General features: G+C 38.0%; 1 protein-coding gene across 3 annotated transcripts in view; it reads right to left on the minus strand.

Annotated features, from left to right (window-relative positions):
- The window catches only part of NLN (neurolysin), a 146,011-nt gene that overhangs the window by 98,459 nt on the left and 34,867 nt on the right, over positions 1-12,685 (minus strand). For all 3 annotated transcript variants that reach the window (XM_056824852.1, XM_056824853.1, XM_056824855.1), the window contains exon 2: positions 6,429-6,688. In XM_056824852.1, the coding sequence (XP_056680830.1) occupies positions 6,429-6,688 (260 nt within the window). The remainder of the gene's footprint in view (positions 1-6,428; positions 6,689-12,685) is intronic.

The following is a 12,685-nucleotide window of genomic DNA, read 5'->3' on the forward strand; positions in this document are numbered from 1 at the left end:
GAAGAATCTTAGGAAACATGTGTAGCTATCATCAGACAGATGATAAGCCAGCAAAGGAGACCAAGAAGCAGACATTCAGCTAGGAGGAGAGCCTAGAGAGAATAGTGTCAGGAAAACTTAGAAAATATTATTGGGTGGACACCAGTGCCAAATTCAGTAGGCTGAGATAGGTAGAAAAGGATGTGATCTTCAAAAAGATGATCATATTTGGCAATTAAGGGTCACCGATGACTTTAGAAAGAGCAATTTTCACAGTATGGGAAAGATTGGGTTTGGATCAACATCCAAGATAAACTCAGAATGGGTGAATGACTTGAATATAAAGAAGGAAATTATAAGTAAATTAGATGAACACAGAATAGTATACATGTCAGATCTTTGGGAAAGGAAAGACTTTAAAACCAAGCAAGAGTTAGAAAAAATTACAAAATATAAAATAAATAATTTTGATTACATGAAATTAAAAAGGTTTTGTACAAACAAAACCAATGCAACCAAAATTAGAAGGGAAGCAACAAATTGGGAAAAAATCTTTATAACAAAAACCTCTGACAAAGGTTTAATTACTCAAATTTATAAAGAGCTAAATCACTTATACAAAAAAATCAAGCTGTTCCCCAATTGATAAATGAGCAAGGGACATGAATAGGCAATTTTCAGATAAAGAAATCAAAACTATTAATAAGCACTTGAAAGAGTATTCTAAATCTCTTATAATCAGAGAGATGCAAATCAAAACAACTCTGAGGTATCACTTCATACCTAGCAGATTGGCTAACATGACAGCAAAGGAAAATAATGAATACTGGAGGGGATGTGGCAAAGTTGGGACATTAATGCATTGCTGGTAGAGTTGTGAATTGATCCAACCATTCTGGAGGGCAATTTGGAACTATGCCCAAAGGGTGATAAAAGACTGTCTCCCCTTTGATCCAGCCATAGCTCTGTTGGGTTTGTACCCCAAAGAGATAAATTGGAAAATGAAGGGATGCCCTTCAATTGGGGAATGGCTGAACAAACTGTGGTATATGTTGTTGATGGAATACTATTGTGCTCAAAGGAATAGCAAACTTGAGGAATTCCATGGGAACTGGAACAACCTCTAGGAAGTGATGCAGAGCAAAGGAGCAGAACAAGGAGAACATTGTACACAGAGACTGATACACTGTGGTACAATCAAATGTAATGGACTTCTCCATTAGTGGCAAGGCAGTGATCCTGAACAACTTGGAGGAACCTACGAGAAAGAACACTATCCACATTCAGAGGAAACTGTGGGAGTAGAAACACAGATGACAAACAAATGCTTGATTATATGGGCCAAGGGGGGATATGATTGGGGATGTAGACTCTAAATAATCACCCTAGTGCAGGGGTCCCCAAACTTTTTACACAGGGGAGCAGTTCACTGTCCCTCAGACTGCTGGAGGGCCGGAGGACTATTAAAAAAAAAAAAACTATGAACAAATCCCTATGCACACTGCACATATCTTATTTTAAAGTAAAAAATCAAAAAAGTAAAAAAAATCAAAAAGTAAAAAATCAGGGGGCCACATGTGGCCTGTGGGCTGTAGTTTGGGGACCCCTGCCCTAGTGCAAATATCAACAATATGAAAATAGGTTTTGATCAAGGACACATGTAAAACCCAGTGGAATTGTGCATTAGCTATAGGAAGGAGTGGTGGGGAGGGGAGGGAAAGAATATGATTCTTATAACCAAGGAAAAATGTTCTAAATTGACTAATTAAATGTTTTTTTTAAAAAAGAGCAGTTTTCAATTGAGTAATGAGGTCAAAAGCCTGATTGCAAAGAGTTGAGAAGTAAATGAAGAGGAAGTAGAGTCAGTTTGTGTAGACACCTTTCCCCAATAGTGAAATACAGACAAAAGTCTTCACTGGATCTGAGTTTTGGATGAAGAGTAATTTATTATGAACTTGGACTCCAACCCTTAATTGTTTGATTAAATAAACCTATAAGTGCTCTTGGAATTATTTGACTGGTTAGGTCTCCTGCCCAGCTTTATGTAGACTCATCATCTCCTTCTCTTTTTTTTCTGTTCATTTAGGTTCTGTTTGGAATCTTCTGCCATCTACCCCTGTAATGATTACAATTAAACTTGTCTTCTAAACTAGCATTGATTTTGGCTTCTGTCTCTCCCTTCCTCGTAAAGAGATATTTTTTATTTTTTCCAAAAATTTATTTAATTAGTTAATTTAGAATATTTTTCCATGGTTATAAGATTCATGTTCTTTTTCTCCCCTCCTCCCAACCGCCTCCTGTAGCTGACTTGCATTTCCACTGGGTTTTACATGTGAGACATCTTTTAGGTGGAGGTACCTAGGTACTAAGGTACCTTCTGGGCTTTTTCTCCTGCTTGTTTAAGAACTCTGCCCCATCAGTTAAAGTTCTTGAAGAAATTATGATAATCAAGGTCAATGTCTTTATTTTTATCTTATTTCCAGTTTTTTTTAAAGTATCAACAGCTTGTTTAAATATGATTTGTTCTGTTGCCAGAGATGTTATCTCTTCATGTTTTCACCTCTGCTATCACTGGGTGATGGTATGACTACATCCAGACGGTTGATTCAGAAATGTCTTCCATTTTACTAACTAGTGGTTTCCTGTCTGTTCAGATAATCAGTTCCTTTTGTGTGTGTATGTGTGAGAGAGAGAAAGAGAAAAAGATATTATTGGTTGCTCACAATGTCTACTGCCTTCTGATTCACTTCAGGAAAAAAATGCTCGTGAAATACATGTAAGATTTCTGACTTTTCTACTAGGCTTTGGTCTCTCTTGTTTCTTAATCCTGAACCATAACTTTCATCATAATTTTCACTGTTGGCCTTCGGAAATAGGCGAGGAAAGAATTTTGTTGGCATGTTTAGAGAAGCAGAAGATGAAAATCTAATGAAAGACTGAGAGGTACATATCACTTCTGTGGGAAAACCATGAGAGCACAATGCCATGGAAACCAAGGAAGAAGGTATCAAGGTGGATGGGAACTGGAAAAAACAAAAACAATACAAAACCCTACTATGAAACAACCCATCTACAATGAATCTGCTAATAAGATCAGTGACTAAGGAGAAAGATGTTTCAATACACTGACAGTGATAAAAGTCTAAGTGGAAATCATTAAGGAGTAAGTGGAATAAGGAATAAGGAATAGGTGAAGAGAGATGTGAACAGATTTGTAGGTAGAAAGGAATTGGTAGAAAGGGATAGACTGACTATGAATGAGTAGAGATGTTTTATTTGGGGAGCAAATATCCTAGAATCAATGGATTATACTATATACCATTAAATCTCACTATTTTCTTGAAGTATTTGTTACTAATGACTTCTGTACATGTAATATAATCTTTGGAAGAGAAAGAGGATTCACACCATCTAACAAAACTATATTCAGGAAAATATTCTAAGGACCCATTTGGTGAAGCTTTGCAGTGGAATTTATTTTTTAATTTTATTTATTTTTTAATTTTTGTAAATTTAAGGCAACCCTTCATTTGTGATGTCATCACAATCATCTTCCATTTCCATATCAGGGCACAAATTAAACTATACATGCTGTATCTTGAGCATAGTAATAACATTCTCTATTATTACAGTACAGGCTACATCTTTTCTCACCTACCTTTCTCAATTATAATTAAATGTATGGTTGTCAATGTGGCAAAAATCTTGCCCATATCCATGCACCTAATATAAAAGACCCTGGATTTTCTTAAGTCTTTTAATGCCACTCTAAAACAGGCCAATTTTACAAAGGCATAGTTGCAGAAGCAGGTAAGTAAAATGATATTGGTTCCACATAGTGAAATACAGTCAAAGATCTTCACTGCATCTGATTTTTGGAGGAGGAGCTATTTATTAGGAGCTTAGATTGTGACCCTTAATATGTGAAAGACTTAATAAATTATTTTTTTAATCCTTACCTTCTGTCTTAGATGGTTCTAAGGCAGAAGAGCAGTAAGGGCTAGGCAGCTGGGGTTAAGTGACTTGGTCAGGGTCACACAGCTAAAAAGTGTCTGAGGTCAAATTTGAACCCAGGACCTCCAGTCTCTAGTCCTCTCAATCCATGGAGCCACCCAGCTGCCCCTAAGAAGCTCTTCTGATTCCAATATTACAACTGCAGGAATGGAGGTGGCCAGTGGCTAGGTGACTTGCTTTGGATCCTATAAACTAGTGAGCTAGGCTTTGGAACAAGTCTTCCTGACTCAAGCTCGGCCACTCTGTGCCACTTAGCTGCCTCAGAGGAGCCACTCCTTTGTCTAGATACATAACAAACGCAATCCTTATTAGCGCCTTTATAATAGCATTGTAAATATCTCAGTAAATGAGCCATCTTTATGCATCACCACATTGTGATGATTAGGCTATTAAGAGCTGATTAAATATAAATCCACTCTCCCTTCCAAAGGAAGAATAAAGCAGAGATTATCAAGTCCAATATGCATAATATTCATTTAGAAGCATGTGGTTAATAATATAATTACGATCTCGATTGGATTTTTTGACAGTAACTTGAAAAAATAAAAGGGAATTTAAATGGCTCATGATCTCAAATCAGTAACCCAAGAGGCACAAACTTAGAGACCTGGTTTTAAACCAACAAGAAGGTTGAAAGGGATTTCCTGGCTTACTCATTTTCCAAGGTCTACAACTAGAGTTTGTGCTTGCTGCTGAAATAGGCAGTCAATATCGCGGTCGCCCAACACCTTACATCAGGCATTTGCAGATGTGAAGGATGCTGGGAGATGGCCAGGAATGTGGCACTTGGGACGCAGAGGTGAGAGTTAGTTGGTTTTTTAAAAAATCGTGCTTTGGCATGAGAAATACGGAAATATGTACTGCAAGAAAAAAAAAGAAAAGAAAAACCAGGCTCAGGAAATTATGCTGGGGAAGCTAGGTGGCTCAGAAGATAGAGTGCCAGGCCGGTCCTGGGTTCAAATCGGGACTCAGATACTTCCTAGCTGTGTGACCTTAAACAAGCCACTGAACCCCAACTGCCCAGCCCTGACCACTCTTCTGCCTTACAACCAATATTGAGGGGCAGCGGAGTAGCTGAGTGGATTGAGAGCCAGGCCTAGAGATACACAGTATTGATTCCAAGATGGAAGGAAAAGGTTTAAGACAAACAAACAAACAAAACCCCTCAATATTTAGTATTGATTCTAAGACAGAAAATAAGAGTTTAAAAAAATGATGCAGTCTGAAATCTACAGAGAAACCAGAAATAATGCCATTAAACTAAAATGTCTAAAAAATGAACAAGGAAAGAAAACAGAACACAAGACAATTTGTAAAAATCTCTTACTTTCTCTCTTAGAACTGATACTAAGTATTGCTCCCAAGGCAGAAGAACAGAAAGGGCTAGGCAATGGGGGTTAAGGGACTTGTCCAGGGTCACAAAGCTAGGAAGTGTCTCAGGTCTCAACGGCCCCCATCACTGGGCCGGGTTCTCTATCCACTGAGCCACCTAGCTGCCCCTAAAACACAAGAAAATTTAACATGTAGCAATTAGTTAACTCTTCTGCCAAAAAAAAATAAAATTAATCTGCAAAGTCCAGTCAATTATATTGTATTTACTTATGGGTATAAATGTAATATCCATCTTGGGTAGTAATCTATTTGTGTCATGGGGCTCTTTGGCAGTCTGGTGAAGTCTGGCCCCCTTTCAGGATCAGAACCAGGAGAACATTATACACAAAGACTGGACTTCTCTGCTAGCAGGAAGGCAATGATCCAGGACAATTCAGAGGAACTTATGAGAAAGATGCTATCCACATCCAGAGAAAGAACTGCGGGAGCAGAAACACAGAAGAAAAACAACTGCTTGATCACAAGGGTCAATGGAGATATGATTGGGGTTGTAGACTCTAAATGATCATCCTCATGCAAGTATCAATAATATGGAAATGGGTCTTGATCAATGACACATGTAAAACCCAGTGGAATTGCTCATTGGCTGCAGGGGAGGGGGAGGAGGGGAGAGAAAGAACATGAGTCATGTAACCATGGGAAAAATACTCAAAATTAATTAATTAAATAAGAAATTTCAAATAAAAAATAAATGGTTCCCTTTCAGAAGGATGCTATTAAATGCATAAAATAACATACATAAGATTACAGGGAAAACCAAATGTAATGAAATATAGTTATCAAAATATTTTTAAAATAAATTTATAGTATTCAAGTTAAGAACCCCTGACCTCATGGAGGGCAAGTCCTTGAAGGTAGGGGGCTATCTACCATTTTGACTTTTGATCCCTAGGGCAAGCCCAATAGCTTGTACAAAGAAGATGGTGACCAGTTGTTGAATTTAATTTAAAATGCTTTATGCTACTTCCTAAATATTTTGTTTCATGAATGATGTAAAGTAATGGGTTATATAAAGCAACATGCCCTAATGCCTTGATACTCACCTGCATATTTCACTTCTAAATCTGCGAGTGCCTGTAAGCTATTTTCGTAGGTCACTTTGCCAATATCAAGCATTCCAACAGTGTCGTACACTTCCTTGGTTTGTAGTATGAGTTCATCAGTTCTTGCTTTAATTTGTTCTGGTGACAGATCCCACTTCAAAAAGTTTTTTTTGGCTGATGAAGATGAAGACCTCAATTGAAGAGGGGACATGATTTCTCTCCCTAATGTCATTCTTATGAAAATCCTGGAACCACCAGCTCTGAAAAAAAAAATTGAGGAAATAATTTTAACTAGGTCATAGAATCATAAGAGCTAGCACAGATGAGGAAACAAGAGACGTTAAACAACTTGTTCAAACTCAGATAAAAAGAAAAAATGAGATGGGCTTTGAACCCAGTATGTCTTACTCCAGTCCTTTTCCTTATACCATGTTTATTAGTACCATTATATAAATATATATAAATACCTAAGGAACCATGATTGTCATCTAGCTGAATTAGGAAGTAAAACAAATAAAAACAATTTTTTTAGAGGAAGAAGGGCAATGATTAAAAAAATTTTTTTTAATTGAACTTAATGCCAAATAAGCTGATTATTTCCATTAGGAAAAATAGAAAAACAAAATCTTTGGATCAGATAAGCAAAGTCAAGCAAAACAAATACCTAGGTTGACCATATCCAAAAATATATATTTTCTGCTACACCTTGAATTCATCATCTCTCTATTAGAAGGTCAGTAGTATGTTTCACTATAGGTCTTTTAAAGTTATGGTTGGTTATTGCAAAGACTAGAATTTTCAAGTCTTTCAATTTTTTTTTGTTAGCATCAATACCCTTCCAATGATGCTTTATACACTCTGAAACCTGGAATATCACAATCACTGAATTATCAAAATTGCAGTTCACTCAAGGGCAATGGAGAAATGCATGGTGAGTAAAAATAGAATATAACTCATGACCAATAAAAACAGGCATGAGAAAGATAGTATAAAAGATAACATCAAAGAAACAAATGACGGGAAAAGGGGGGGGGCTGGTTTACAGAGCAATACTGAGAGCTAACAAATGGATTGTTTATATGTTGCACTGGTGCCCATCTAATGTTAAGAGACTTAGAGGAAGGTCTCCAGAACAATGGGTAAATCTCCAGTGGATAATTTATGGGAAAAGGATGGGAACAAAAAAGGTTCAGTAATACATGTACCATTGGACAGGGAGATGCTCACATGGTGGAGATCTCACATCTCTGGAAGTTTTAAGGACAGGTCTCTCTCAGTTCTAATTCAAATTTGAGTTCCAATCTAATATGTGTGTTTGAGCCAATTAGAACCCAGCCATAATCAACATGTACCACATGTTGTGATTGACAGAATTCCCTCACATAGGCTTTGAAGCATACATAGATATTCCTGTTGAAGACCTCTAACTAACTTGCTAACTGAGGAGTGGGGGAAAAAGTCTCTTTAACTAGTTTCTGAACTTGAACTGGGCATGCAATCAAAAAACTCCCAGAGGGCAAATTGTCCTCCTTTTTTCCTCTTTCCCTGTCTGAATGAAGAGGCAATCATTGCTGCAAGCTGCTGGAAGGAAAGAATACCAGGAGGAAAGAATACTCTCCCACTGATCAACAACATAGCACCAAGTGTAAACTGTCCTGCTATTGCTTCTGCCCATGTTCTATTCTTTCCTGCTTTAGGTGAAGGAATACTGGAAATACAAAGGGCTCAGTTATGTCTATGACTTTCTAAATAACCGGAGAGCACGCAAGGTCCAGCAGCCAAACCCTGTGGTGGTTTGCTGGCTGCCAAAGCCAGTGAGGAAAGAGCTGCTTGACTCAGCAGAGTAATAGACTGATGACAGCTAAGAGTAAGACACTCATCTGTGGTCTATGCTGTATTTAGGAAGGAACTTGGCAAGACACATTTTTTGTTGCTGTTGTTGTTTGAACCCATTCTTCCCAGGGACCAAGGAGCCACCAGTTGGGGCAGGATATGTTTATACTTCTATTCTATACTCCCTTTTAACAGAATATATTTACCTTCCCTATCCCTTCTAATCAGGTCTATTTTTGCTTTGGCTTTGTCAGATATCATGATTGCAACTCCTGCCTTCTTTCTATCAGTTGAGGCCCAAAAGGTCTTACTCCATCCTTTAATTCTAACTTTGTGAGTATCAACCCGCCTCATATGTGTTTTTATACTTCGATTCTAGCTGTATCTCCTCAACAACTATGTCTTTGTAAAGCTAATTCAGGTTAAGTGACTAAATGGAGGGGGAGTTAAATCATTAGGTCAATCAAGAAGGGGAAAAAGGAGGGTAAAGGCAAGGGGAAGAGCAAGGGGAAGGGGAAAGAATGAGCATTTAGGAAGCACCTTCTACATTCTAGGCACAGTGCCAAGTGCTTACAGGGTTAATTGTTGCATGTACATATTTTGAGAAGGTTTAATTTATCTTGTATCATTTTCTTATTGATCTTAATTACAACTAATTGCTTTTGTTTAGTACCTGCTTAAGTCATGGATCTCTGGCTTTGAACGTGGTTCCCGAGATTCAGCTGGTCTGTCATGGGTCAAGTTAAAAAAATCCAGCTTGCCTGCTAATCACTGATCTATTCTTGCTTCAAGGAATCTCGCTGACCTTGGGGGAAGTGTATGAACACAAAGGGACTCTGGCCTAATATCTTCACACCAAGTTATCCTTTAAGGAAGTCTGGTTTGCTGAATGAAAGTCTGGGCCTCTGCATTCAGCCCTGCATTCCAATAATGAGCACATCTTAGATTCATGGGAGAAGAAGGGGGATTATTGCAAGTCTCCATTACCAAACGTCCAAGCAATCATAGTGTTTCCTGTGCCTCAGCTTTGTAACCAATCCTGTTGTCCTCAATCGGATGCTATCCAGTTCTGTTTTTTGTTCTCTACTCCCCCAAACCTACAAAAAGGGAGCTTTCCTTTTGCTTGGGGTCTTTGGCATGAATGGAGGCAAGCCACTGACCCATTTGTAGACAGGCTCATTTTCAGGTTAAACAGCTATTCAACACAACAACAGAGGCCCAAATTCTATGGAAACCAATAATGATTCTTGGAATTTTATAGCAAGGAAAAGAAAGTGATTGTAAGTTAACAACCAGCAGTTAGCAGAGTCACAAAAAACATCAGCAGGGAAAGGGAAGTAAGAATATACACTGAAACAGATGATGTGTAATTCTGATTGAAGTGCTGTCTTATTTGGGCAATATTTCACTCAAGGAGTGTAAGTTTTACTGTCTAGGCTTACTTTCCCAGGACAGCCTCCATCTGTGGTAATTTTACTCCTACCATATATGTTATTTTGATTATGATGCACGCATCTGATTTTTATTTAGATATACTGATGAAGGAATGATTACTTCCATCTTGAAAATACAGATGGACTCATCACTGAATCTATTCCTTGAATGAATTTATTCCTTTCATTTCAGGAATAAAGATTCCTGAATTTATTACTTTAATATCTGAAAAGCAGTGCCTTTCTGATTTAATTAATGAGTTTTATGAGGGTCATTGTAGGAGAAAAAGGATCAAATTAGGAAGCACTTTTCACCTGAATTACTAGATTTTTTTTTAACCTTTACCCTTTGGTCTTACAATCAATACTGTGTATTGGTTCCAAGGCAGAAAAATGGTAAGGGATAGGCAATGGGAGTTAAATGACTTGCCCAGGGTCACACAGCTGGGAAATATCTGAGGGCAGATTTTAATCCAGGACTTCCCATCTCTAGGCCTGGCTCTCAATCCATGGAGCCACGGAGCTGCCCCAGTGAGTTGCTAAATTAAAAAATAAAACCAAACCCCCAAAGACAAGAAATCATTTTCTAACTTCACAGAAAACTTTTCCTTCCCATCTTCTGAGTTTTTTTTCCTTTCTTGTTCTTCCTTTTCTATTTTTTTCCCCCTGTGGTAAAAGTCTGAGGTTATCTCCCTTAAGGGATTCTACATACAGTTACAAAATGTGCCAGGGAAAAAAAGGAGTCCAGCGAAGCTTCTATTTAAAACACTTCCACCTGTTTGTGTCTCTTGTCTCAAGTTTATTCCTTTGGCACATTTCTTCCCCCTGATGTTCCTACCTTCCTTCCCTTCTGTTTATTTAAAAAAAAGTTTTTTTTTTTTAATTTTGCTATGATTCCCTGAATATCTCCTGGGTTAGGATACATAGGGAAAGTCAGGAAAACAGCTGTGCTTAGTGCCCTGGGGAGGCAGGGAATAGGGCTAAGACTGCATCACTCCTCCAACTTCCTCCAATTACCATCCCTAATTGCTACATGCTATGCAAAGAGCACAGGTGTGACCCTCTCGGTTGCTATAGGATACAGGGATGATTTGAAAACACGAGTCTTGGTAAAGAGGTGATTCCCAAAGTTACATTAAACTGGATTTTTTTCTCTCTTAAAAATTATTAGGCCCTACCAACTATTTATTTTTTCCCTGACATTTTAAACTGTTTTCACTGTATGAACCATTCCCACATACACATCATTATATTATTTCTAACCCTGAAAAATAGCAGAATCTTCTCCAAAATTTATGGGAAAGAATAGTGATGGATGGTGCCTCTGACCTTGCAGAAGATAAATGAAGTGCCTCTACAGCAGAGACAGGCTATTTAAGTTTTAGCTAATGAAGATGTTGCAGGGGTATCTCATTTGGCCATGTGCCTTGTCACAGCTGTTCTCTGAGTTAAAATTAATTCTCTTACCGTGCTTTGCAGAATGTTTTGAAGATTATGTGAGAATTTTTCCACCTAACTAGAAGTAGGAACTTTTTTTTTCAAAGTTACCTCAAATGCAATTTCTCTTTGAAGCCTTTCTTGATATTATATATTAACAGAATCATCAAAACTTGTTTCATGTAACTGTCTAAAACACTCCCTTTGAGACTCACTCAACACTTATCTGGTTCATGAATACTATGACTTTTCTCTCAGATACTATTATAAGCTCCTTGAAGGCAGGAAATCTAACTAAATCAATTATATTCACCTACTCTGCAAAAGTAGTGTTGTTTGGTACTGGGAGTGGAGTGAGAAGAGATAAAATTTAGATAAGACACCGTCTTTACTTTCTCCTTAATTCCAAACGTGCCTTAAGGATACATTTTGTCCAATTGAATCAAATCTGTTAAACAACTCCTCAAAAAACATATATTCAGTGCTTATAATGTGCAAGGCACCAGGGATACAAAGATGAAAGGGAAAGGTTCTCCCTATCTTCTACAAGGGAATAAAACATGCATCCAGAAAACCGAAGGGGGGGGGGAAGAAAGAGGGAGACAGAGAGAGAGAGACAGACAGAGAGAGAGAGACAGACAGACAGACAGAGAGAGAGAGACAGACAGACAGACAGAGAAATCAATTTGGAACTATGACTCAGAGAGATGTAAAGGCTGGATATAGAGGAAAGAAAGCCAGAATGGGAGAGAAAGTCTAGGAGAATAGGAAGGCCTAGTGGAGAGAGCAATGAACTTGAGGTCAGGGAGACCTGGATTCAAATCCCATTCTTACCTCTTACTAGCTGTGGGATAACAACTTTTTTGTGTAGTAGGATCCTGTAGATTAAATAGGATTGGGGAAGGAAAGGGAAGGTGGACTCAGGTGCCTCTAAAGTCTCATTCTGTTCTAAATCTATGATCCTAAGAGTTAAGAAAATAGATATCAGGAAGGAAACAAGCATTTATTAAGCACCTATTAAATGCCGAGAACAGTGCCAATTATTATTTCATTTGATTCTCATAATAACCCTAAGAGGTAGGAAATAGGTGCTATTATCCTCATTTTACAGTTGAGGAAACTGAGACAAGTAGAGGTGTAGAGACTTTCCCATAGTCACATTGTCAGCAAGAGGGAGGCAACATCTGAATTTGAATTCAGATCTTTCTGACATTAGTTCCAGAACACCATCTACTTACTGGGGCACCTGGTTGTCTCTACTCAGGACCAGATTGAAGAGCAGACTGTATGTAAATGAAGAAATGGAGAAGGTGAGAGGATGAGAGGCTGTAGCTGGAGAAAACAAATTTAAAACTCAGGATCTTGAAGGCACTGCAGTTTTATGACACATTCATGAGGCCCAGGGTTTGCTCTGCTGGTGTATGATTGAAGGCCAATGAAGAAGCCCATAGGGGTTTTCTTTTTGTGTGTGTGTGCCTTTTCTGTAAGCTAAGCATCTACAAGATACTCAATAATGTACATACTTTGAAAATTGATCATTCTGAATAAAGCAGA

Source organism: Monodelphis domestica, chromosome 3 (assembly GCF_027887165.1).
Source record: "Monodelphis domestica isolate mMonDom1 chromosome 3, mMonDom1.pri, whole genome shotgun sequence".
Classification (NCBI taxonomy): domain Eukaryota; kingdom Metazoa; phylum Chordata; class Mammalia; order Didelphimorphia; family Didelphidae; genus Monodelphis; species Monodelphis domestica.